General features: G+C 39.7%; 1 protein-coding gene across 2 annotated transcripts in view; it reads left to right on the forward strand.

The window, feature by feature from the left end:
- Nucleotides 1–27,005, forward strand: part of SEC24B (SEC24 homolog B, COPII coat complex component) — a 47,906-nt gene that overhangs the window by 6,433 nt on the left and 14,468 nt on the right. Inside the window, exons 2-14 of one of the 2 annotated variants that reach the window (XM_063136274.1) lie at nt 3,794–4,504; nt 7,042–7,203; nt 10,934–11,038; nt 14,537–14,617; nt 15,451–15,641; nt 16,872–17,047; nt 18,700–18,802; nt 19,468–19,594; nt 19,832–19,941; nt 21,201–21,313; nt 23,498–23,616; nt 25,740–25,795; nt 26,615–26,821. In XM_063136274.1, coding sequence (XP_062992344.1) covers nt 3,794–4,504; nt 7,042–7,203; nt 10,934–11,038; nt 14,537–14,617; nt 15,451–15,641; nt 16,872–17,047; nt 18,700–18,802; nt 19,468–19,594; nt 19,832–19,941; nt 21,201–21,313; nt 23,498–23,616; nt 25,740–25,795; nt 26,615–26,821 — 2,261 coding nt within the window. The remainder of the gene's footprint in view (nt 1–3,793; nt 4,505–7,041; nt 7,204–10,933; nt 11,039–14,536; nt 14,618–15,450; nt 15,642–16,871; nt 17,048–18,699; nt 18,803–19,467; nt 19,595–19,831; nt 19,942–21,200; nt 21,314–23,497; nt 23,617–25,739; nt 25,796–26,614; nt 26,822–27,005) is intronic. The other variant, XM_063136275.1, reaches the window with a different exon arrangement.

A 27,005-nucleotide genomic window follows, 5' to 3' on the forward strand; every position in this document is an offset into this window, starting at 1 on the left:
GATAGAGTGAAACACCAGCTTGATAGCTAAAACCTTAGTTAGAGGAAGAAGCCAATGATGCCATAACCATATCAGCCAATGTGGAGTGTGTTAATTCTCCAGTGTTGCCCAGCAAATTAGTAAAGTACATTATCTTAAGCAACAGTGATGATTTTTCTTTCTCTGGCTATTTAATATGTAACTGATGCAGTTATGGGACTGACACTGAAACCTGAGCATTAGGAGAAATCCCTACTGACTAGTTTTTCTACTCAAGTAAAGATTAATTAGGACTGCAATCCTATATTGCTGCCTGGAGATGGAGTGATGGGAGTGAGTTGTAGTTCAGCACTTCTGGTGGGCATCAGGTAGGGAAAGGCTGCTTATATACAGTTACCTGAAAGTGAGCCTCCTTGGATGTAACGAGACTTATTTACTCAGAAGTAAGCACATAGGATTGTTTTTTAAGTATAAGAAATTCTTTGTGCGAATTAAGCATACTTGCTACCAGTCCATGTTTGCATGCAGAATGTCCCAGGTTCAATTCCTGGCAATTTCAAGTACAACTTGGAAAAATCCCTGTCTTTGAAACCTTTGAGAGTTGCTGCCAGTTAGGGCAGACCAGAGATAGGCAACCCGGTGTACTCTAGGTATTTTAGACCAAAGCTTCTATAATCTCTGACCATTTGGCCATACTGGCTGGGGGTTGTGGGAGTTGTAGTTCAAAACATCTGGAGGCACCAGGTTGCCGATAGTCAATATATGGACACCAGGTTGGTATATAGACAGTATGGAGCTAAGTGGTCTGACTTGGTCTTATGCAGCTACCTATATTATTTTGTAAGTTGGAATGTATAATTAGTGTTGATGCTGCAGGAACATGCTTTGTCAGAGGAGGTTAGCAATCTTACAGCCTGCTCCTAATATTTACACAGAGGTCAGTGTCATTGAGTAAGTCCTATTGAACTCAGTAGACTTGCTTCTGGATAAATTATGCATAGCATCAGATAAGATCATTATGCAAATTGACAGTGAACCTACCTGATGTTCATTAGCTAAAATGGACATGAATACACGGCATAACTGGTTACTGTTGTTTTACACAGCACCGATGCCATAGTAGTTGAACATTATATACACACACAGGCAGGCACAAACATACATATTACACATAGGACAGGATATTTCAAATGCTACCAGTCCCAAATACTTTTATATTTTAAATATTTCTACCTGCTAGTTGTTGCCATACGTTGGCATTTCCACGCATGGCTGAACTTTGTAGCGGCAAATACAGGACTGGGGTCTTTAACAGAAGTGTGGTGTGTTCACAGCAGGTTAATGTGCTATGTTCTAAACAAATGGGGAATTCACTCATTAAAGACCAAAAGCATATTGTTAATGATTTCATTCTCAATGTACATGCCTTATAAAAGAGAAAAACAGTTTGGTTAGCATGCAAAGCCCCTAGTACATGGACCAGTATACGAGTTCTAAGAGGCCTAAAATAGAGATAGGAAAAGATGAAGATTGGCAAAATTAATTTCTGCCAGATGCAGAGTGGAAGGGGATACTGTGGAAATGGCAAGGCAGGGACTTGGGAGGCTATGTGACCATGGGATCTTGGGTACTGTTGAAAATAGTGGGCTGTGGGAGCAGAAATGGATAATTTTAGGAGGAAAGGAGAAAAAAGAGCATACAGAATAATGGGAACTTAAAGGAATTCACTAGCTGGATTGCTGCAAATAGTTAGGGCACAGGCTACCCTCAATTTTCTCAGCTTAAGCTAAGAATTTAAAAAATGGAATGAAGGCCTCAGCCAAATTATTGATAATGGCCCGTCGCCTACATTATCAATAATCATTGGGAGACCAAATCTTAGCTTAGATTTTATTAGAGACTGCAGAGCCATCACAATTTGGTTTAAAAACAAAATTTGGATGACACGTCTTGGAAATGGAGCTCTTAGAATTCCCAATAATATTTTAAAAGTTGGCTAAAAATGGTTGCGCTTAGCTCAAGACCTGTGGTAGTAGCTTCCCATTGCTCTCAGCTTCTTGCTTGACTTCTGCCCTCAGGCTCAAAGCTAAGAACACACAGATAGGTCACAGCCCCCTGCAAGGCACCAAAACTGGCTTTGGATTCAACGGGTGCTTTACTAGAGAATAAAGCTTTTTCCTTGGATATGCAAGGCAAATGGATTTTTCTGGACCAATGAGGCAGTCAAGTGGTTCACTAGGAAAGCAAGGGGACACTGGACCTGGAAATGTGTGATGGATGCCAGAATGTAGTGAGGAATCAGATAAGTGTCCTGAGGAATGATATTAGAAGCCAATTGAACTCTCTGTTATTCTTAAAACTGAGACCCACAAACATGACGGATGCTCAAGCAAAAGGAAAGAAGTGCTGCCTGAACCCCTGGCCAGTTATAGGTTTCAAAACTAAGGGTACGAAGGATGCAGAGGCTGGATGCTGGACAAAGAGAACTATAATTTGGTTCTGGGAATTGAAATTCCCACTTCACTTACATGAAGCTAACCATATAAAGCAGCATATTGGGCTACTGGGTGGTATAGAAAAGCAATATATAAAATAAAAATGATATTCAAAACAAAAGTAGCATTAGGTGGTATCTGAATCTGTTGACCTATCAAGGAAATAGGAACTTAAGGATTGAGCCTGTTTTGTCTTTCTGCCGACGCTCTGGATTGGCCAATGCAAAGGTACCTTCATGGAGCCATTAGCATATTGATGGCATTTGCATGATTTTATAGATATGAGGAACAATTCAGGTCAATCTAATGGAGGAAGTTCGTGCCTTGCTATGGCCATCTAAACAGCCTTAACAAGGTTCCTGGCAGCTTTCCATGCTGCTGATTCCGGAATCAAAGTGGATTCTTGAGCTAAGGTGTCACAGAAATATGCCAATGAAAAGCACTGCTTACAATACAAGTGTCCAGAGCACCAGACGTTGGAGCATTTATGGGCAAAACCCAACTGGGATTTTATGATCCGCTGATTCTCTTTTGCACTGTCAATTTCATTGTGCAAGTGGTCCCCAGTGCTTGTGCAGTGTCGATTTAGTGCTTCTGGACCAACCTGAAATGAGTGTTTCTGCTCATTTCAGGGCTTCCTCTAGGAAGCATGAAATCTCCTTTGTGTAAGTGGTGGGACCTGCTTGTTCAATGGAATCAGTGGGACTCACTGCTTGATGAAGGGAATCTATAGGGGAGTGATATGTGCTCTGATGGATTCTGCCAAAAGTAACATAGATCTCTTCAAGTTGCTGTGAACATTGTATTCAAATCTCGTTGCCAATTATCATGGTGTACATGTCTGGTCCACATTGCTAGATGGTCCAGATTATCATCTGCCTTTTACATCCAAACAGTTGTGTTGCATTGTCCGCTATGTTTTTAGTGGCAGGCAAGAAAACTCTTCTTCGCTACTGCCATTCTATAATATACAATACAATATAATAGTTTTCTGTTCACTTATGTGATACAAAGTTTGAATCTAGATTGCTTCAATGTCTGTTATGTGGAATTGTGCAAGCTATTGCAAAAGTATTCTAATTACCTGCTCTCTGTTCTCTCATACTGGCTACTGAATACTTGGACAAATTCCAGATATATAATTTGTACAGCAAAACACCCCCACACACACACCACACACACAGAGTAAACCTGAATTAGTTTATTGTGGTGCAAAAAAGAATAGACAAAAAAGAAGTCAGCATTACATTTGGTTTCCTATTCTTTCTTTAAAGGCATGTTCTATATAATTTTAATGCATTGATTTTTCTTTCTTTCAGGACCAGCACAAAATCAGATGCAGTTCTCCCCTGGATATGGATCACATCCTCAAAACTATAGTGCTCCCTCAGGACACTACTCACAAGTGCCCAATAAAGCTATCCCTTCACAGCTGGATAACCACTATGGTGCTGATTATTATTCGACCCACTATTCAGTGCCAGCACAAAATGTTAATGCACCTTCTGTGACTTCCAAGATGTTGAGCACACAGGGATCGCAGCACTTGTACAATAGAGCACCTCATATTGCAGAACCATCTGGACCTATCCAAGGAATGATTTCTTCTGCATCCCAGTTATATACCAGCGTTTCACAGTCATTTTCCTCATTTGGTAGTCCTTATAGTAATTCAGTCTTGCACTCTGTCAGCTCTTCAGTTCCATCTCAGGGATTTGTTGCTCCTTCTGGTCACTACGCCATGCCTGCTGTCTCTAATGTTGCTTATCCTAACGTTTCATATCCTTCGATGTCCATTGGCAGCCCATATGGGCAAGTGCCTACTTCCCACAGTGTACCAGCTCTTGGACATTTGCAAGAGGCAAATGCTTACTCTAGTCAAAATAGAGGCCCACCTACAGGGCAACAGAGAGTTCCTTTGGGTTACAACTCAGCATCATGGTCTGCCCCAGAACTCCAGTCGGCTCAAATGAATCACAGTGGAAGCTTTGCAGGATCCCTGCCTGAAGCAAGCAACCCAATGAGCACAGGTATTGCACAAAGAGCCAAACTAGATGGGACAGGGAATAAATGGTTTGTTCATATATCTGCTCCATTCATATCTAAAACAGGATGGGAGGGGCCTACGTTTTACAATAAAAAGTGTATGTGGATGAGGAGAGCTGAATTCCTTCACTCTGTTCCTGATCCCTTCTATTATAGACTGACCTACAAGCCAAATGTGCTATCAGATCGTGTTCTAGTTTATGTGATCTTAGAATGCTATTTAGAATCGCAGGAAGGTTTTCAAGGTTGTCTTCCACCATGTAATTCAGCTGTACATCTAAAATAATGAGAATTGAAATTCCTAGGATTCTAATAAACAGTGTGATTGCCTGGAGTAGGCAAGGCTGGTGCATGTATTTAAACAGTTTGGATCAGTGCATAGACAAATGCATAAGTGATTCAGACAGTGTTAACTTTATGATAATGATGCTTTTTACTGGTAGGTGGTTTGTTCTCTTGCTCCACTAATGACATGACAGCAATAGAACTTAGTTTTTCTCTTCAATCTACTGCTGTTTGAAGCACACAACTATTTAGCAGTAAAAACAAATGGTATTGTGGCATAATGAAGAAATGTATTGTGGCATAAGCTTTTCATTTCATTTATTAATTTCTATACCACCCAATAGCCAAATACAGTAATATAAAAAACCGTTTTATGCTATATACATACACAATCACCAATAAGAAATCTCAGGACCCATTAAAAACCCTATCATATGCAATCAAATGCCTGAGCGTAGAAGGTTTTAATCTGGTGCTGAAAAGAAGACAATGTTGATTACAGGTGGACCTAACTAGTGAGAGCGTTCAGAAATCAGGTCATTTTCTGGTCCCTGCTATCAATCTGGCTGCCACATTTTGCGCAAGCTGCAGCTTTTAAACTCTTCAAAGGACTGGATCTGCTTCATCAGATGCATGAAGCGTTATCCTCAGCTTGAATATATGTGCAGATTGTGTGTATGTACATGTATTCACATATAAACATAGGGGTAAATTGCACACAGTGGTGCCAAATGGTCACTATTTTTCAAAAAAAGTAAACTTGAACAGGAGACACATAATTGCTGAACTATGTTATTTATGCCTTGCATTTTTTCACCAAAGTGTAACTCAAGGTGTAAACACAACTTTATAGTAACAACCCCACATCAAATTACAGATTAACAATTCATAAAACAAAACCCTGATTTTTGAACAGTATTAAAATAAGCCAGGAAAACATTTAGCTAAATGCCTTCATGTTTGCACCAAATGCCAAAAAGAGAATATCATGTCGAGGTCTGACTCATCTTGTTTGCAAGAGCATTCCAGAAGATGGGAGCCACCATAGGAAAGAATCTGCTCTGATTAGGTGTCCATCAAATCTCATATGACCAAGGTATCGGAAACAAGGTTTCATATGTCTAACAGAGCAAGCAGGGAGGAATATATAGAATTTATCAGTAAGCTTAATTTTATTGGCTTAGGCCTTGATCAAAGCAATAATTTCTGAAGTGTTAAAATAGCATAGTATAGCTAGGAGGATTGTGTTATCTCCTATTGTTGTTGTGAATGGTCCTTGTGCTTTTTGCATATCATTTAGGCTTGAAATAGGATATACCTCTTACATTGCATGCCTGTTTGACCAGCAGTGGGGAGTGGGGATGGAGCAAAGGAGCAACAATCACCCAGGCTGAAGTTCATTATAAACGGACATGGCATTTATTGAATACAGCTTACAGAGTCTGACATGCATAGGGCAAAAATCCAGTCATCGGACTGCTGGCTGATCCCAGTGTCCCAGCGAATGTGCTGGGATATTGTTGGAAAAGGCAAGAATCTTGGGCCCACCTTGATGTAAACCAATAATGTGGGTGCATCCTATGACCGGGTTGTATAACAGGCATGTCAGTGCTTAAGGAGGTTTCAAGGTTTCACCCTAAGATCCATTATGGGGATTTGCATTGGGGAGTGTGGAACCCAATCCCTGCTTACACAGAGTCTGTTTGCGAATATGTGAGAAATGTCTTCTCCACTCCATCAACTGGCAGCTAAACTCGTCTATAAGCAAGGTAACAAAATTCTTAAACCAGGAAAGATGCATTGGCAGGTCAGCGACAGCAATAGCCAAACCAGCAGGCAACTCTCCCAATTTCAACCCTAGGAGCGGACTAGAGAGGGACAAGTTGCCTCCCAGATCCTGCCTCCCAGATCCACCCCCAGAAGCTAGCCAGCTCAGCCATCTTGTTCTGATCTGCAGCACAGCTATCTGGAACAGCAAGCCACGTACAGAAAAGGATTCTCACTGCTCCTCCTTCCCCCGCCCCAGCAGGGACAAATGCAAAATGGTTTCGTCTAGTAAGTGGGGACCCAGGACTTAGAATATTTCTCTCTCTCTTTATGCCACAATAAATCTGTTTTAAGGTGCCACAAGACACTCTGTTGTTGCCACAGACTAATATGGCCACCCCTCTGGAAACGGTTAATCAGCGCCTCTATTGCCTGACGATGTGTATTTCCTCTTTGGTTGATATTTCAGGGTCACCACATCCAATAAACCAGAATGTTCAGCCTGTAAAACCTGTCGGTGGAATGTCTTCAGCTGTGACTTCTTCAGTTAGAACACCTGTTGTGCAGAAGACATCAAAGCCCAGCACTTCATCCTCCTTTACACAATCATCAGATTCCTTGCCTCATGAAGGTATAGAAACTGGAAGACAAGTAAAGCTTTCGCCATGCATTTTAAATCACTGTAATGTTTGAATGTAAAGATTTGTCGGGTTCATTTTTTAAGGCTTTTATTTTTATTTATTTTATTTATTTAAGTATTTTTATGCCGCCATTCAGCCAAAAAAGGCTCTCATGGCGGCTTACAAAAGTATTTCTTATGTTCACATCTATCCCAGTACAAGTACTAGTTGGACATTTATTTTTTCTCAAAATGGTGGTATATGACTGCCATTTTAATACTTGTAAGGTTTTGAGTGCCCTACTTTAACTGTACACTATTTTATTTATTTGTATATTTTATAATATGCTTACACACACACACACACTCAAATACAACGTGGCACATGAAAGCTTTTCAAAGTGATTACAGATTCTGCTTCTTTAATCTAGAAAAAGTTATGTGCAAGACAGCCTACTTCTCTTTGAATTGCTATTATAGGAGTCAGAATCAAACTTTCCCAGTATAGGAGTCTTTTGTAAATCCAGCAAGGTGATATATGGACAGTAAATTTACAGAGATACAAAGCAAGAGGAAATTCCGAAATCTTTAGTTTTGGCTGAGTGTGGGCCTTTAATGGCAGCTCCAAGGATTATACCAAAAGTTTGTCTCTGCTTGTTTAAGGACATCCCAACTCTCAGAACTATGAGGAAAGATTTGGGGGTGACTTGGCATCCGTGCCACTAGTACCTCTGCTGCATTCTACAGTCGGCAGTTTGTAGCCCTTCTACCAGAAGCCACTGCTTTTGAAAAATGGTCAGACTCAGACATTGACAGGTTTTTAAGAAAAAGCTATTTCACCATTGAAAAGTAGCTACAGGAATGCTACCATACAAGTACTTGCAATCTTAACTTTGTACATAGCAGACAACAGGTTTTGAGTTCTTTTTGGAGATTGTGATGGTACGTAGGGGTGAAAGTGGTCTTGCAGTTACGTTGGCCCAAACCATTTAGGCTTTTATTAGTGTGAATCGATGAGACTGAAAGATGGAAGGTTGTGTTCTTATCAACTGACTGACCATGGCATTCTGCAACAGCTAAGGCAAACAAACATTAAAGGTAGAATTTATGTATTCTGTGTATGATATTTATAAATCACCTCTCCTCTCAAAGAAACCTTAGGTGACATCCCTACATTATAACTTGGTTTGATGTTTCAAAGTCATGAATGATACGTTTGCACTAGGGGACTGCAGCTTTCTAACCCAAGTTGGGTAGTTTCCTGGGCTTCTAAGTTCACCAAATCTACTCAAAGCTTCAAGCCTGCATGACTTGGGTGAGGAAAGAAAAGATGACTGACAGTATCTAAATGCTCACAGAAGACATCTGATACCTTGCCTCCCGAATTAACCGTCAGTGGCTGTAGACAACTAGGAATTCAGACTCTCCGAACTGAGGCAAGACTCTGCTTCTAGCTCAAACTCTTAACTGTTCAGAGTTTTGACTCCCAATGAATGTATAATACAACATAAACAGTTCTATCTACACAGTAGGTTTCAAACTCATCACAATGTGTTTGTGGTGGCTTGACTTCTTACATCCTTAGTGTAAAATGTCATTTGGCACCTGGGACTTGCTTATTTATTAAATTTATACCCTGCCTTTCTAGCACTATTTTAAAATATGGGAAAATGACAAAATTTAAACATTAAAACTTAACCATCTCATCAGTTCCCTGGAACTGCAGACTGTCACCTCTTCCATAAGCCAGAGAACCAAGCGACACTGGGAGGCTGCAAACACCCCACCCCCCAATTGCTTTTCAGGAAGAACATCATGGCAAGGGAGAGACCAACCTATCCACATCCATCAGACCTTCCCTGCCAGAAATAACACTTATAAGAACTTTGAAACTAAGAACTGCCTGGGTTTTGCTTTTCCTCTTTCCCAATCCCTTTTCCTTTTGTGCCATGTCTCTTAGATTGTAAGCCTGAGGGCAGGGACTGTCTTATTAGCTTTGATTAAAATACTAGAATGAATTGGAAATATGAGCTTAATAAGTGAATGTTTGGAAGAAAATTGTTTAGTGTCAAAGAAACGTGAGCTCTATCCTTATGTGCTTCCTGCACACACACATGCACCAGACACACACAAATATCTAATCAGCCTGATTGCTTGCAGGTTTACTCAGTAGTAAGTTCCATTGACCTACCTTGAAGTAAGCACCATTGAACTGTGCATAGGATTGTGACCTTAATCCTGTCTACCTATAGTGCATTGCATGATGTGACTCTTACATGTACATCCATGTACAGGCTAAAATGCAAATATAAATTCTGCATGTTTATGTTTTAATAGTTTTTGCTAAATGATTGGGAGCAAAATGTCTTCTGTTGATCCCAGAGTGTGCAGTTGGATAATGGAGGATTTTTGCTTGCCATGTGTTGGGGTGATCCAAACATTCCAGACCATGGAAGAAGTATCTGTGAGCAGAAGGGGTATTTCTTTTCATGAGTACCTTTTCAGATAGAGAGAGCTTCAAGATTTCATTGAGAGTTTGAACCTTTAATCACAGCAGTCATGTCACAAAGCATGTTTCAATACATGCATGCTACTTCATATTTATAAGCTCTACCCCAACAGGGAGGACTCAAATATATGCAATTCTATTACTATAAATGGAAAGGGATCTGTGAAAAGAGCTTCACATTCCATAGCTGACCTAGAACACCCCCATGTTTTCTCCTTTGCTGGATCATAGCCTATGTTTACATGAATATGTATATAGTAACAGTTATAATAATCTAATGGCATGTATCTGACATGTAGTCGACATTGTTAGGAAATTAAGGAAGTGTAGGTTTAGGAAAAATAACACTCATTGTGGTGCTAGTACTTTGGAAATTCATACTGAATATGCATGTTAACACTGACTAGTGAGATGTATGTTTACGTCCATACATAATTAAAATTCATTGCTGCTTGTGTTAGACTAAAACCCTAAAGAACCACTTCTTTAAAATTTATTCCGAACAGATTTTTAGTATTACCTTTTTAAAATTGTCAGACTTCATAAACTTCACGCTCAGGTATGTGGTAGTTTCCCCATACCTGAGCATGAAGTTTATCATGCACATTTTCTGCAATATTTAGCAAGCCAACTTTGTCTTCTTAGGACATTATCACTGGCGTCCCAATACACAATATACCAAAGAAACAGTTGGCTACCATAAATGGTTTGATCTCTTCAGATGAAAAACTGCCCTGAGTAACATGTGATCCCAGGTGTGAATGGGTCTTTCCATGTGAGCTAACAAACTACCTCAAATCTGTGTTAATGATAGGGGTAATTTGTATCCCAGTACAATTTCTACTTGTAGAAGTTGCCTGGACATGTGGTTTTAGGAGATGGGATATTAGCCTATAAAAAGAGCCATTATTATTTCACAGCCTACCTTGAAGTTTAAAACCTGTCTGATTTTTTCTTAATCTCTGGAGGATAAATGGTGTTTGTTCTAATTCTACTAAATTTCTTTGTCTGCTACTAATACTTAACCAAGCTGCAGCATTAAACATTGCTGGCTAAACTTCTGTAAAGATAAAAGCTTTTCTTGCATTGTTTGGGTAATTCACTCACTTCTCATGTTAGGATGTCCTTTGCAATGCCTGGTTTTGGTGTCACTTTTAATGCTCTGATTTGTGCTTTCAATTTCTTGCCTTTTCTGTGTGTCTGATTCTTGTGTTTGTGCTTTCCACTTCACAGGCATGCAGTATGGTGGATATGTTAATAATCAAGCTAGCTCTCCAGCAACTCCCTTGTCATCAAGTTCAGATGATGAGGAAGAGGATGAGGAGGATGAGGAAGCAGGTCTGCTTTAGTTTTGCACCAGTATTTTTCACATTTCCTACTCAATTTTGATGACACTATACCATTCCTTGAACAAAAGAACATGAAACAGGTTAACCAGATCCTGGAGTCATCTAAATAATGGAATGCAAAAATTAAGTTGCATTGCATAGTTAAAGGTATAGAAGAGTAATTGGACACTTTTCAGTAAGAGATCACAAGCACAATCCTATTCATGTCTATTCAGAAGTAAACCCCATTGAGTTTAATGAGCCTTACTCCCAGGTAATTGGGTTTAGGATTGCACCCTCCGTTTCTTTAATTAGAGGCACGGATGATATACTTTTGTCATTTTGGAATCTAAAAAAAAGTTGTCATAGCTTTCAGTGCATCTTAATATTGCCATTGATGGATCTTATCCCAGTGTCTTTGCTGTATTTACACAAAACTCTCCTTTTATTGTTAAATATACTATAGTGATTTGGCATTTTTCAGGTTTAAGAAGATTATAGGTAACCAAAAGACTGAATATAGAAATATCTTCTGAGGGCAGTCATTTTCATCATCTAGTGCAAACAGACTTACATGTGATAAATTACATATATGGTAATGTACTTGTGAGTACATTTCATGTGGCGCATTTCCTGTTGAAATTTATATGTATGCAATACACAGATTATTACAGATTTAATTAGTTTAGGCAAAGATCTTTTAAAAAAACCCTGGAGATGCTTGAAATAAAGAAGTTGATTAAACTTCAAACTATATTTTAAGTTGTGGTATAAAAACACTTCTTAATAGCATTACTAGTTATTATATTACCTTTAACTTCAGTAATAAGAATGTCACTTCAAAGTCTTTCAAAAAGTGTCCCTATACCACAACTTATAGCATGAAAGTGAAATGTATTTTTTTAAAAAGCGGTTGTGTTATTAAACTGCTTGCACTTGTGTGGCCCCAGATAATGAATGGGAATATTACCAACTCTGCATGCATGTATATACCTTCAATAATGTGGTTTTACAACATCCTTTCCTGTGACTCAGATGATAAGCATTGTTTTTAATTCAAGTTATATTTTTCCTTTATTAATCCATGCATACTCATTTTTCATTCTGGTATAGTAAGAAGATCTCTCTGTCATTGTCCATTCTCTATTTTCATATTTTAGAAAGTGCCACCACAATACAGATTTGTTAGCTCGGCATACTAACGTGGTTTAAAAGTTTTTCTAGATAAATGAAAATGTTGTCACATTACTTAGCCTAGGCAATTGGTTCTTCTCTGTGCAATCCATTTGAAGCAGATTAAAAGCTTGATGCTAATTATGGTCATCCAGGGCTTTTTCAGAGACATTCAGTCTCCTAAACATAGCAGATGAAGGTAGACTCAAGCTGTTCGTGAGTCAAGACTACTAAGAAGAAATTACTATTCTTCATTCTTTCAGTCACCATATTTATTAGAATGACAATTTTTTTCAACCTCTTTCTCTCTCTTCTCTCCTTCCCCCACCCCTTTCCTTTTGCTCCTGGAGCTTTTGGAGAAGGATTGTGTAAAAAACAGAAATGAATTAGAGAAGTTGTGTCCACAACTCATTGAAGAGAGGAACTATTTGAAGTAAAAGAGGCAGGCTGTCTATGTTGAACACTTAGGCCTTAGCTAGACTTACCGCTAAATCCACGATGGACGAGGGGAGATCCTGTGATGCAAATATCGTGGGATATCGCCCTCGTTTACACATAAGGTGAGGAAACCTCATGAAGAGAGCTGTCGCGCCCGCCATTTTTTTTACTTTTAAAGGGGACAATGTGCACGAATGATTGTGCGCAAAGGTAAGAGGATTTTTTTTTAAAAAAAAGGGTTTCCCCACCCACCCCCGCCCCCGATGGGCGCAGCTCCCAGCTCCACGCAACTAATTGTGCGGAGCCGCAAAAACGGGCCATACACTCATGGTCTCGGGCTCAGCCCAAGACTGCGGGAAATAGCGGGCTTGACGGGGTAGGCTTTATCCCGGGAACAGGGAGGGATGATCTCTCCCTGAGCCTGGGATCCCCTGTGCATCATCTGGACGCGCAGGGACGATCCCAGGTATCAGCCCAGGATAACCCCTGGTCTAGCAAAGGCCATAGTCTGTTTGCAGGGTTGAAGAACACAATATAATACAATAATTTTCTAGTATACTAAAAATAAAGTGGAGATTATGATTCATGTTAGTTTTGAGACTAACTTAACTTTTGGAATCTTGCAAGGTAGATTTAAGAGTCAAATATAAAATTTAGAATGTTGGTGACTGGATTATTGAGGCTTAATTTTTAACTTTTTGAAGTTGGTGTTCAATTTTCTAAAGCCTAGATGGTAAATGGCAGGCAGTGTCTTTACTGTTGTGAATTATGTTGGTCTTATAGCAAGTTTGTTGGAAGATTTCTATATCATGTGATAAACATGATAAACATTCAGTCATGTAATAAAGGGTGTGTGTGTTTTCTTCTCTACACATGTATATGTGTTGGTATGTAAGGCAGCTGTATACTAATACACTAGGTTGATCTAAAAGTCCCCTTCCTCTGAAATGGAAAGCTCCTTGCATTGGATGAAGGGAATCTGGGAACTCAAACTCCTGTGTGTGTCTGCTGTGCTCTGGTATACATACTCTGGAATATAATAACCTCGTGTGACTATATTTAGCATTGATGCCCAAGCAACTTGTATTCCTGAAGGAGTTTTTTGTGATTGAATCTAGAAATGGAAGCAAGTGAACTTGTACCAAGAGGTGCTGGGTGCATTCTCCCTTCTTCTTTCTCTCTCTTTCTCTCCCTCCCTCCCTCTCATAACTACACAGCTACAAATACCTCATCTGCAATTCTTACAGTGCATCCAGTCTTTAGAGCAGCCTTTCTCAACCTGGGGCGCTCCAGATGTGTTGGACTACAACTCCCAGAATGCCCCAGCCAGCTGGCTGGGGCATTCTGGTAGATGCAGTCCAACACATCTGGAGCGCCCCAGGTTGAGAAAGGCTGCTTTAGAGGATGCCGTGCCTTTTCTTGCTTGCAAATGCTTTCCGCTAGCTTTGAAGTACTTGAATGGGAAGTCATAAGATAATTTATTCTTGCATTGAAAGTTTCAAACCATAGTCTCTGTAATATATATGTTTGTGAGTTAGCGTGGGTGTGCATGTGCATGTGAAACGAAGTGTGTGCTTTTAAACTTTCAATGCAAGAATAAACTATAACCACTAAAAGCTTTTCAGGTCATTTTTAAAATCTATTTTTGCCCTTTTAATTCCCCCCTCTCCGCTGTGCATTATTAATAGGTGTTAGCATAGTTGTCCAAACTGCTAGCTCTTGTGTACAAATATGAAAACTAAAAACCCTGTCTTCTGTAAGCATATGATGTTACCGATAAAGACTGTAATTTCCTGAAGTTCTTTGGAATTTTTTTTAACAGGTATTTATAAACATCTGTCGGCATACAGATATTACCTTTTGAATAAACATGTGTGTGAATGTGTTTTCCTTCTAGCTATTGACAGCTCTTCCACTACTAGCAGTGCATCTCCTGTTCTCAACAATTATGATACACTTGAAGGAGGTGGTTATCCAGGTGAATTGTGTTTTGTTTAAATTGTTGTTGTTGTTATAAAAATATCAACGTACTAAAATATTATTGGCTGTAAAAATGATCTATTTGTACAACCCAGATATACAAAATGAGTTGGTACTGAAGATACAGATACATCTAAAAACACTAAACTATATATGATTTCCTGAGAGTTCAGATTCAAATAGCACACAATGCATTGCAGTTCTGCCTCTCAAGTTTCACATCAGATGAAACTGAAGAAGTTTCCTAACAAGCACTATCATCCTAAATGTGTTTCTTTAGAAGTAAAGCTATTTGATTTTAGGGGGACTTACTCTCATACATGTGCATAGGATTGCAGTCTTTAATTTGAGTTATAAATATTGTGCTCTTTAAAAATATAGTGGTTTTTTTTGCATTTTATGCCACATAATTTCTAATGAGCTTACTGGTTGATTCTTCTTTAGGTAGCAATCAAACAGTACATTTGATTCACAGGACAACTCCATTGAATTTAACTTCAAAGGGTTAAATATGTAAGGCAGCATATATAATGCCTTAATGATTTATTTTCACTTGAAATATTACTACTGTCCTGTTTTAACAATTTTTTTTAATTATTAGAAATCAACTGGCATTGAACATAATGATGGACTTTTACATATGGTTTGTGTTAATATTAATCTTGTTGTTTATTAAATGCTGATAGATGGTGGGTATTTAATGGAAGTCTACTTTACTGCTCTGTTAATGACAGGTAGTATCACCCCCTTCAGCTACTCTCATTTTGATGCTTGGTTTTTTGAAGAGCAAGACAGTGTTTTTAAAAACAATGTTTCCCCCCCACTGTTTAGAGGCACGTTCTACAACGAGTAGTCCAGCTCCTGTTCCATCAGTTCCTCAGACATCTAAATCCTCTAAGCCATTTGGCTATGGGTATCCTACTCTTCAGCCTGGCTACCAGAATGTAACACCATCTCTGCCATCTCCTGCCATACAGCCCAGTAATTCTGGATATAATTCTGGATTTCCTCAATACCCACAGGTCAGAGAAATCTTCAAAGACTGAGCGTGCTTGATGCAGTTTGTGACAAATTAGATGAATGAGAGGTTATTAACAGCTAGTTGTGTATGAATCAGGGTTGGAATTCTACTCTTTGAATTCAGAATGTTAGTTTTCTTTGTACCTCAGAAGGAAGATCAAATTTTCCATGTCGTCTGGTTTTGCTTCCCCAATCGCTGGGGATTCTCTTTGCCACAGCCCGCTTGAAAAGCTGCACCTTGGGATCTGGGAGCCGTCCAGAATGGCTTGAGATGTGGCTGAGGGGATTGTGGTGGGAAGTGGGCAACCGGTGTGGGGTTCTTTACGATGGCGTTGAAATGTCTTCTGCTCATGCAAGAGCAGGTTTGAATCCAAGCAATAATAATGTATTAGAGAATGCTCTTCCACTGTGGTTATGATTAGAAAGTAATATATGATATTACTTGGCAGCATACATATAATTAACTTCATGTCCTAGATTTGTTTAAGTGGAACACGTTATACCTTCCCAGCTACATTAAGCCTTAAAACATCTTGCCCGATAAGCATGTCAGTTCATATTCCATGCTACCTAGAATATTCTTTAGCACAAAAAGCTTTCACTGGTTATTCTGTCCCGATTAGTTCAGAAGTGGAAGTGTGCTACACACAGGGGAAATCCGTAGAAGAGCTGGAGACTTTGAGAGTGCTTATTAAGGGATCTATCATGAACCTCATATGCCCTGGTCAGGCATATTGTGCGTATGAAGAGGGTAGATGAAAGTTGACTTTCCCATTCTTCCTCTCCCTACTAGCCCCCATATACTCCCCCAGGGGTCAGGGGACCCTGCTGAATTGGGTGGGCTATGAGACAGCAGGCTGAGAAGGAAGGGAGAGGTGGAGGAAAATTGAGCAGATACACCTTCTGTGAATGAGACTGAAGGTCCCTCTGCCTGATTTTTTACTTCCCTCTCTTCTCAACTATCCTACCCTTGGTGGGGAGCATTTCTTGTGGGGAGGGTGGGCTTCAGGGCTGGTAGGGAGAGGAAGGGACAGCAAAGTCATCACCTTCCACAGGGAGGTTTCTGAATCCAACCCAGAGTTTAAGATAGAAGTAGGGTTTGGGACCCTGTTAGGAGTTGCACTTGCTTAAAATTGAGATTACTAGGGATTGGGGAGGGGGAAGACTAAACAGATACGGATTAAAAACCTAATATCATAGAGTAAATGCTTATTTAAACTGTTCTTTTCCAGCAATATCCTACAATGAATCAACTGTCAGCTAGTCTTGGAGGACTAGGTATACAGCAGCCAGAGAGCTTGAAACCTATCAACCTTACTCAAGATAGAAATATTATGCCTATTGTTCCAATTCTAGCTCCTGTGCCTAATTTGAACTCAGACCTGAAGAGATTGAACTGCAGCCCAGAGTAGGTATACAATTTCCAGTTTAGGCATGCTTATCTTATCTATGTCAATTTTATTAATATCTGTGTGAGGAAGTGTCCCTAAGTAATGTCCTGATTCCATAATCATATTTTTCAAACAATTCTTTCTCAGACAGGAGGGAATTGCATTCCTATTGAAATATATCCTTATAGCAGATACACCAACGATTTGGCTTAAAGGAAATTGAAAATACTTCTTTTTAGCTGTCTTCGCATTTTACCCTTAAACACTGTGGGGTGATTTCGACGTAATCGCCAAACCACGTTTTGGCTGTTGGACCCAAGCGTTGCATGCTTAGTTCCCTCCATGATTTCTTGGTATGGGCAAACCATAGTGTGCCAGAACATTACATCGGCAAGCTTTTGTTTGTACTTGCCCTCCAACTCAAAATGTACAAATCTGCTTCAAACATTGGCTGCGTTCAGACAACACAATAGTCAAAAGTGGTATAGTAATCAACTCAACAGTTGTTTATCTAAGGGAAACTCCCCACATAACAAGATAAAAATCAAATGTAGTGTGGATTAGGATCAGCGTTGAGTTGACTATTAGTCCACACTGAGTTGACTTAACATCCCCTGCCCTCTCTCCTTTCCTCAGTCTTCCTACTAGTATCCCATCAGCCATTGCTGCCGAAAATCTATCCTGCTGGCTGGACTAGAGTGGCAGCCACCGCTTTGACCGCTCTTGCCTTGTGACTCTGTGGCTGACAAAATAACCAATGGTGGCTGAGGAAATAACCAATGGTGCCCTCCACACAAAACAGTAACCAACGGTGGTTCAAATAGCCAACTCTGCACAATGTTGGTTATTTGCATTGGTTATTTCAGCCAAATAATCAGCCGTTGGTTAAATAACACCCACCACATAACATGATAACCCACGGTTGGTTAAATAACCATTGGGTATTTAAACCACCGTTGATTATCCTGTTGTCTGAACCAAGTCATTGCCAATTATTTTTGGAGACTAAGTCCAAAACAAACATAATTACCAAGCGGTATGATTTTGCAATATTTTGGTTCTTCAAAGGTGATGTAGTAACCAGCATATCAAAATTTAGTCTTGTTCCAGAACAATTGGGGCAGGTAGTCTAAAGTGCTTAGGTAATATTAAAAAAGGGTCATTTTTTCCTGCTGGTTGCTGCCATGCTATGCTACAATGTCATTGCGTAGTCTCGCATTGTTAACATGGCTTCAGCTGGATGGCTATGGTGCAGACTTGGCAAACAAACATTCACTGCAGCCTTCAATTTTTCTCTCATTCTTTGTGACACTTTAGAAAGCTCTGGCAGTTGGAGCTTTTACTGCTGTATTGCATCCCAGATAACTGCATGTTGACACCAACATTTTTATCCATTAGCATCGAGAACTGGAGTGCTTCATGCTGAGCACGGGGAAGGATTTCTTTTGGCAAGGGGTGGGGACATTGCATTATTTGCCTCAATGAGGGAACTGTTAGTGGATGAGTTGATCAAGCTTTGAATACATTTCATCATGTAGAAGTGTTCGGTGGCAGGTTCTGGTTATTTAGGTAACATGGTAGCTCTTGATCAGCTAGGCCTTTTTCAGTAGAACAAATAATATTGTTGTTCATGAACTTTGAAACTAACACTTACGATTTTTTGTCTTAGCTCATTTCGATGCACTTTGACAAATATTCCACAGACTCAGGCATTGCTAAATAAAGCAAAACTTCCTTTGGGATTGCTTCTACATCCCTTCAGAGATCTAACGGTAAAATGACTTTTTAAAAATTATTCCCACATTTTTTATTTAGTCAAACCTAAATAAATTGATCAAATATTGTAAAACAGTACTTTTAAGATGATAAAAACTGTAATTGTATTCCATAATTGTGAATCTCTTCTCTTGTAACCAAAGTATAACACTAGAAACTACAGAGAAAATATTTTCAGCAGATCATTGTTACCATTTTACTTGTATGTCAGTTCTAAATATATTACTTGAGTGCAAGTGACACAGATTTCAATAAAGGAAACCTCAAATGATAGTGGCCTTATAACCTGTTAGTTAATGGCTAAGCTATTATATCTATTAAAACTATAGTTTTTTTGTTTTTATTGCTTTTAATTTTTTTATATTGGATTTAATTTGTTAACAATTAAATACTTTTTTAGCTGTGCATATTTATGTTTACATTGTTCTGATTTTATCTTTATGCCACCCTGAGATCCCAGTGATATATGGCGTTATACAAATTTTCAAATATTCATAAATGAATAGATTTATTTATGTTGATTGTCGTTATCTTAATTTAATGTTTAATTTGAATAGTGAAAGATTTTAATTTGTTGTTGGTGTTTCGGGGTAGGAGATCATTATCACACATTTATGGAAGTTCTTCAAATTTATATGCCACAATTTTCTTTATTCTGTAGCAATTACCTGTGATAACATCAAACACCATTGTGAGATGTAGATCATGCAGAACGTACATCAACCCTTTTGTTTCTTTTATTGACCAAAGGAGATGGAAATGTAACCTGTGCTACAGAGTTAATGACGGTAAGTATTTATAAAAGTTAAGACACTCTGGGAATGCATGAAGAGTTTGTGTACAGAGAGGTTTCTGAAGCTTCCTTCGTGAAAGCTCACCCACCCCTCTCCTGCTGCTACATGTCAGGTAGCTCTCAAACACAGGGTTGTGCAGTCCCCACATGCAGTTGTACATGCCATGAAATTACTGGGCGTGTCACCTGTACATTTGACACTGAATCATGCATTTATTTTATCATTGTTTAGTTCCTGAAGAATTTATGTACAATCCTCTGACACGATCCTACGGGGAGCCTCACAAGCGGCCAGAAGTCCAAAATTCTACAGTGGAGTTCATTGCTTCTTCAGACTACATGGTAAGTGTACATTTTTAAAAGATTTGGCTAAAATAAATACTCTTTGGGGTATTTCTAGTTTGGGGATGGAGGAAGCTGAGTTGAGAATTCACTTCTACCTCATTATTATCTTTATTTGTATCCCGCTTTTTGCCCAATGCTGGGCCTCAAGGCAGCCTTACAAAATTTAAAACATACATTGGGGGGGGGACAAAACCATAATTCCTTATTTATTTATTTATTTATTTATTACATTTTTATTCCTTTCAGCTCCCTATTTTCTTTCAAAGGGACCTGTGCTGTTGTAAAAAGTGGGGCTCACTGTACCATGTGATAGCAAAACAGACAAATCATGGATATAAATAAGTGCTATGCCAAAAAAAATTTCCACACTTTTTTTACCATTCTTTTTCAGTTGGATAGAAAAGAAACTGCTTTTGAAAAGAAATTCAAAGGAGAAGAATATTTTGGAGACATTCTCATAAGTTTTGTTCAGTGTTCTTGCCCTTACCTTACTTATGAGGTGGCTGAGGAGTGTGTGTGTGTGTCCTGTCTTTAATTGTACAATAATTTATCCAGCCGCCTGTAGCCTCCTTGACTTCCTGCAATACAATTAAAGCCCAGGCAAAATCTTCATGAGGTTATTCCTCCCATAGGGCTTTTTCAGAACAGGAAGCACAGGAAGCCTGGGAGGCTGCAGAGCAATGGAGAAATGTGTCATAGAAGAAGAAAAACACACACAACAGCCTCTGCCACCTCCCAGAGATTAGGTAAGATCAAAAACACCAAACGAAATAAAAAACAAATTAAAAAACACCCTGGGAATGGAGCAGAAAAATGGATTCATCTTTCAGGGGGAAAGAAAACTTTCAGGAAATTGGAGTACAGACTTTGCACAGCACTAGCGCCACCTCTTTCTTGGAACTGAACACACCATTGCGTCACTCACACCTGTATTGTGGAGGACACAAAATGAGGGCTAGGCTGCCAGCACAGTTGATGCTGTGACCATTTGCAGTGGCATTGCAAATCCACAAAATCTCTTGGGCGGGGACAGGGTGGGTGGGGAGAAGCTGTGCTACAACCCCAGCTAATGGTGAACCCTACCTGGGAGAAACTGTTGGAGAATTTCACCTTCCCCTGGAGAAATTTGACAAAATTGTCCTCCCGGTTTCTTTGCACAAAATAGGGTGGAGAGTTTCGAAGGGCTGTTAGCGCACAGCTCTGTTGTAGAAAATATAAAGGATCTTGTAAGTTTTAAAAAAGATTTTATTTTACAGCTTCGTCCTCCTCAGCCAGCAGTGTATTTGTTTGTGCTTGATGTGTCCCACAATGCAGTAGAAGCTGGATACTTGTCAATTGTGTGTCAGTCTTTGCTGGAAAACTTAGACAAGTAAGAGCCTTTTTGTCTTGTTTGCATTTATGATCGATATAACAGCCCCTCAAATAATTACTAACATGGTCTGTTACCAGCTTTGTTCACTTGACGACAATGCTTCCTCTTGTGCCCCTGCAGCCAGCAAAATTGAATTATATAGTTAGTTACAGAAATAGAAAGAATGATTATGTGAACTGCATTCAAATGCAACTAGCAATTTTTTGGTTAAATCTGTAGAGAAGATTGGATGTGGGAGGAAAAGACCAAGAAACAGACTGAGCGTCATGTAAGTGTTTTTGAAGGCTGGAAGAGTGAAGACTTCTTTCTAAGAAAGGAGATAGGGTAGTAGGACCTGAATAGACACATTAGGGGTCTAATTGGCTTGGAGATAGAAACCAGAATGTAACGAACTTAGCCTGCAAATCCTGTTCCAAAGCCAGAAGGCAGGAGAGAAACTGAAAAGAGATGGAGGTACAGATATTACCTATTCCAAAGTGAAAGGCATAAAATAGGGTTCTTCCTCAGGGGTCTTTGGTGATCTGGACTGGACCACCAGGATTGTGTAGGTTGTTCCTTATGAATTATTGTTGGGCTAGACACCCAAACTTTAAAATAACAAGATGTAGCTTGTTATCTAGAAACATCCATGGAAAAGGCTATGATGGGGGACTGAGGATAGGCTGTGCCTTCATAGGATCTATTGAGCTCTATACTGTATGGAACTTTAAACAAAACAAAAACCTGGGTTCCCTTCAAATTCTCCAAGTTGGTACAAAAATAGTGTGAATTGGTGAAAATAGGAAGAAGTGAAGGCTTTCACTGAGCAAGGGAACAAACTCACGTAGTGGGTAAATTAAGTAAGTGAAGGGCAGATGGGACAAACTAACCCCTAAGTGCAAAGGATTCCTTTTAAAAACATGATTTTAGAGTGGGATTTTCCCATAGGGTCAAAAGAGGGGACAGAAGGGATGGACATGATACTGAGGATTTGGTTTTCTTTGGGTGTCTAGTGCAAAAAGGTTCAGGGTGCAACAGGAGACTGTATGCAGGTGTAGTTCCATCATCTTGATGGATTCTAATGGGTGTTAATGGTTAACCAAATACCTATGATGTGTTTACGAGTGGGTTTTCCACTGCTTCCTACACAGTACCTTTTCTGTTTAGGGCTCTAGATTAGGCAGTTAAAGTGTGTGCCCATATTACTTGATGGAATAAGGAACCAAATAGAAAGTGATGTATTTCCATATTCTGGAGGTCCCAGGCCTGCTGGCCAGTGAATGGGAAGTACTCGTTTGTTCTATGCTAATAGAGGACAGAGTTGACACTGCAACTTTGTCCTGGGTCCTTATGCTTGATGTACCTTCCTAGACAAAATTGAGTTTCTAAGAGCCAAAGTGCTAGGGAACTATTCAAAATGGCAGCGAGGCTGAGCCTCTTGGTGACAATGTGCTCTAGGAAAGAAAGGATTAAAAATCCTAAATTTCATGAAGCTACATGACTCAGTCCTGTGACTAGTACAGAGCCAGTCGATGGGAGCTTGAACGTCTCTCTTCCATCTCTCCCACCTCCCACTTTGCTTCAGTAAGAGGCTGTTGGCTTTTGAATGTTTCTCCCTCTCTCAAAATACTAGAACCGAGGGTCATCCCATGAAACTGATTGGTGGGAGATTCAGGACAAATGCAGTGCATAGTTAAATTATGGGATTTACTACCACAAGATGTTGTGATAGCCACTAATTTGGATGGCTTTAAAGGGGGGTTGTATAAATTCTTGGAGGAGAAGGCAATCAATGGCTACTCGCCCTCATGGTTATGTCATACCTCCAGTATCTGAGGCAGTAAGCCTGTGTGCACCAGTTACTGGTGAAGATGGGTGAGAGTGTGCGGTTGCACTCATGTCCTTCTTGTGGGTCTCTGGTCAACAGCTGGTTGGCCACTGTGTGAATAGAATGCAGGACTAGATGGATCCTCGGTCTATTCTAGCATGGCTCTTCTTATGTTCTTATGAATTACTAGGAAGATGGGAGAGGACACAAGCAAGAACTAGCCACATGCTGGTTTCATAGTTAAACATAGGTATAGAGCTGCACTAGGCAGTCTGGCATTGACGACACTCTATCTCTTTTTAACATTAAAGACTCAATATCACACATCTGTGCTGACGCAACAAATCAGGATTGTTTTTCTTTTTAATGTTAAGGTTGCCTGGAGATTCAAGAACAAGAATAGGCTTCATAACATTTGACAGCACTGTTCAGTTCTACAACTTGCAAGAAGGACTGTCACAGCCTCAGATGCTAATTGTATCAGAAATTGAAGGTAAGATGGCTCATTGTCCCAGAAATTAGCAGAATAAAAATGAGAGAGTGAATCAGAGTTCAGGGAGAAATGGCTGTCTTTAATAATCTGTTTAACCTTTAGAGTACTTAAAGTTGTTTTTTTTTAAAAAAAAAAAGGGGGGGGGAAGGAGTGGTGTCTGAAACCATGAAATGAAATAACTGTGTTCTCAATGTACACATAGTGGTTCACACAACACAAAACCCCACTATGGCTGATCAGCCATGGTGGGACATTGTGTTGAGTGCACACGGTGCACACAAACAAGCCAGTCTGAGAACCCATGGCTTGTATTAGCCTTATTCATACCTCTGGTGGCTTCTTGTGTCATCCATACCGGCAGGATGACTTCTTTGGGAATGGCTGGATAGCTGCTTGGCAAGAGTGATAAAAAAAAACCCTGCTGCTCCTTGCGATCTTGCTAGTGCTGCTGCCATCCTCCCTCATCCATTTTCAAGGCCCTCTTCTGCCCTGTGATCCTAAAAATAGAGGACACCGGAAAGTGTCCCGAATATGTTCTCAACCTTTTTTGTTTGTTTGTTTCTGTGCAGGTGCGCAGGAGTGAATGTCCACTGCTAGGAAATTTGCATAATTTCCCCCTCCATTTTACTGCTCTGCCTTGAAATTTGCACAATGTTTGCCTCTGTTTTAAAGTTCTATCTTGAGATTAGCACAATTTGCCCCTCCGTTTTACTTCTCTGTCATGATTTTTGCACAATTTGCCCTTTAGTTTTATTACTCTGTCTTGAAATTTCTGCAATTTTCCACCCTGTTTTACTGCTTTGCCATGACATTTCTATATGCTTAGTGAGTGATCCTGCTCACTGCTTTGTCACCTATAGGTATATGTGACAGGAAGCAACAAGTATGATGGGGTGGAGGGGAGCCAAATGCAGCTGGTGGCTGCAGAAGAGATGGCACTTTAGCTGTTTTTACTTTAGTATAACATGAACCAGCCTTTTTAAAAAAGTTGTTCGCTAACAAGGGAAGTGCTGAAGAAAAAAGTTTGCAAATGCATTACCACATTCATAAGGGTGCAGATAATTAATTCCATTTGGTGTTCTGATGCGGGGGGTGGATTTTCCCTCGAGAGCCAGCAGCCTCAGCAGACCAGTTGCAGAAAGGGTGCTAATGTAGGGACTGTGGAAACTAGGAATTCTGCTGCAAAGTTGCCTTGGATACGTGCTGGACTCGGCAGGGGGACATAGGAGGGGAAACAAGCCACAGAGCACCTAATTGTCTCTTAGGTTAGCAAGCAAGCGACCGACCAACCCATGGGGGCTTTTTCTTTGAGTGTGACGTGTAATAATAATAATAATAATAATAATAATGATTCTCGCCCGCCTCTCCATTTTGATCGAGGTGGGGAACAACAATAAACAATAAAATACATACTCAAAACATAATATACATTGTTAAAACATGCTAAAAAAAAATCCTAAAAACATTTTAAAAACATCTTAAAATTCCACTGGATAGGCCTGCTGGAAGAGATCAGTCTTTATAGCTTTCTTGAATGCTAGTAGACTGTTAAGTTGACGAGTCTCCTCCAGCAGGCCATGCCACAGTCTGGGAGCAGCAGAAGAGAAGGTCCTCTGAGTAACAGCTGTTAATCTAGTTTTTGCTAGCTGAAGTAAATTTTTCCCAGAGGACTTGAGTATGCGTAGCAGATTGTATGGGAGAAGGCGATCCCGCAGGTAGCCTGGACCCAAACCATGTAGGGCTTTAAAGGTGATAACCAACACTTTATACTTTGCTTGGAAACGAATTGGCAGCCAGTGAAGAGATTTTAAAACTGGTCATACAGTTGTGCTAGGTTGATTATAATGGAATTAGCCAATGTGATCTGTCTGGATTTCATAGCTGCAGGATAAAGTGAAGACACATCAGTGCATATTCAGTGCACTTCCAGGGGATATATCAACACAGTATGAGGGCTGCAGCTAGAAAAGAAAATTCGCTGTCCCATTATGGTTATACAGAAGTGCTTTTTTACTTATTTCTAGAAGTCTTTGCACCTGGCCACTATGTAATATTTTAATGTTCTTTCAAAAGTACATTATGTTAAAATAGTAATTCATTACTAAGACATATTTTCTCCATAGATGTTTTCCTGCCTACACCTGATAGTTTACTTGTTAATCTACATGAAAGTAAAGAGGTAAGATGGATCAAAATATCATGACAATTCAAAGAATAATTTAATGCTGAAATGAAGAGATTTTTCTTCGTAACTGCTCTGTTCTTGATTAAACCAACTGATTTAGAGTAGCGGTGTTAAATCTTAAATACAACATCAGGCCTGTAGCATTCCAGTCCTGCTTCCAATTTCCATTTTAGTTTTGCCTCCTGTGGCACAGTGTAATTTAGCGAGACAAGGGCAGTTTGAGCAGTCATGTCTTTGGAATTGGATTTTAAATAGAGATTACGTGGAGGGCAAATAGGAGGCCAAGTGGAGCAGCTCAGAAGAAACCTATCTAGATAGATCAGAATGACTTGGAATGCTGGTTGTGGTCAATAAAAATTGCATAATTGCAGCCCATTTGAAAGAGAATCATGGGAAAAGGAAAAGAGGGCAGCCAGTGGGAGAGAAATGAATAGCCCATATGACCATGGTGGTGAGGAGACTTGAGATATAGAATAGTTTTGGACTTGATGGCCCTATAGGCCTCTTCCAACTTTACTATACTATGATATGCTGTGGTTATGGAGGAGAACAGAAAAATACAGAATGTGGCTGTAGGCACAAAACCCTTTCAGCTTTCTGAGAGCTTGGCTTTCATTTTAAAACAATCAAGTTCCCAGCATTAGTGAATATAAAGATCAATTTCAAAGTGTGTTGGTGATACCTGCTTGAAATCTCAGAATCAAGAGAGATAATTGAATAAGTATTTCTGTGGCTGAAAATGGGACTTCAGAGGTAGAACTGGATTAAAGTATGCATTTTTCCTCTTCTTAACACCATTTAATCTATTTCCAGCTAATTAAAGACTTACTGAATGCCCTACCAGATATGTTCACCAACACAAGAGAAACACACAGTGCATTAGGTCCAGCCCTTCAAGCTGCTTACAAATTGATGTCTCCAACGGGTGGGCGCATATCTGTGTTTCAGACACAGTTACCATCCTTGGGCACAGGGCGCTTGCAGTCCAGGGAAGATCCCAATCAAAGATCAAGCACAAAGGTACTTCCGACTTTAGGGTGGTTAAGTAACTAATTAAATAGCGCTGTATGTGTTGTGTAGGAACAGGTATCGGTTGAAGAATTTCCACTAACATTTAAACAAAACAAATGTTGAGCCTTCCAGTTATGAGCATAGGATCGAAAGTATATGAATTGGTGAAATCTCAGAATATTGGAAGTGGCCT

Source organism: Elgaria multicarinata, chromosome 10, assembly GCF_023053635.1.
Source record: "Elgaria multicarinata webbii isolate HBS135686 ecotype San Diego chromosome 10, rElgMul1.1.pri, whole genome shotgun sequence".
Taxonomy (NCBI): Eukaryota; Metazoa; Chordata; class Lepidosauria; order Squamata; family Anguidae; genus Elgaria; species Elgaria multicarinata.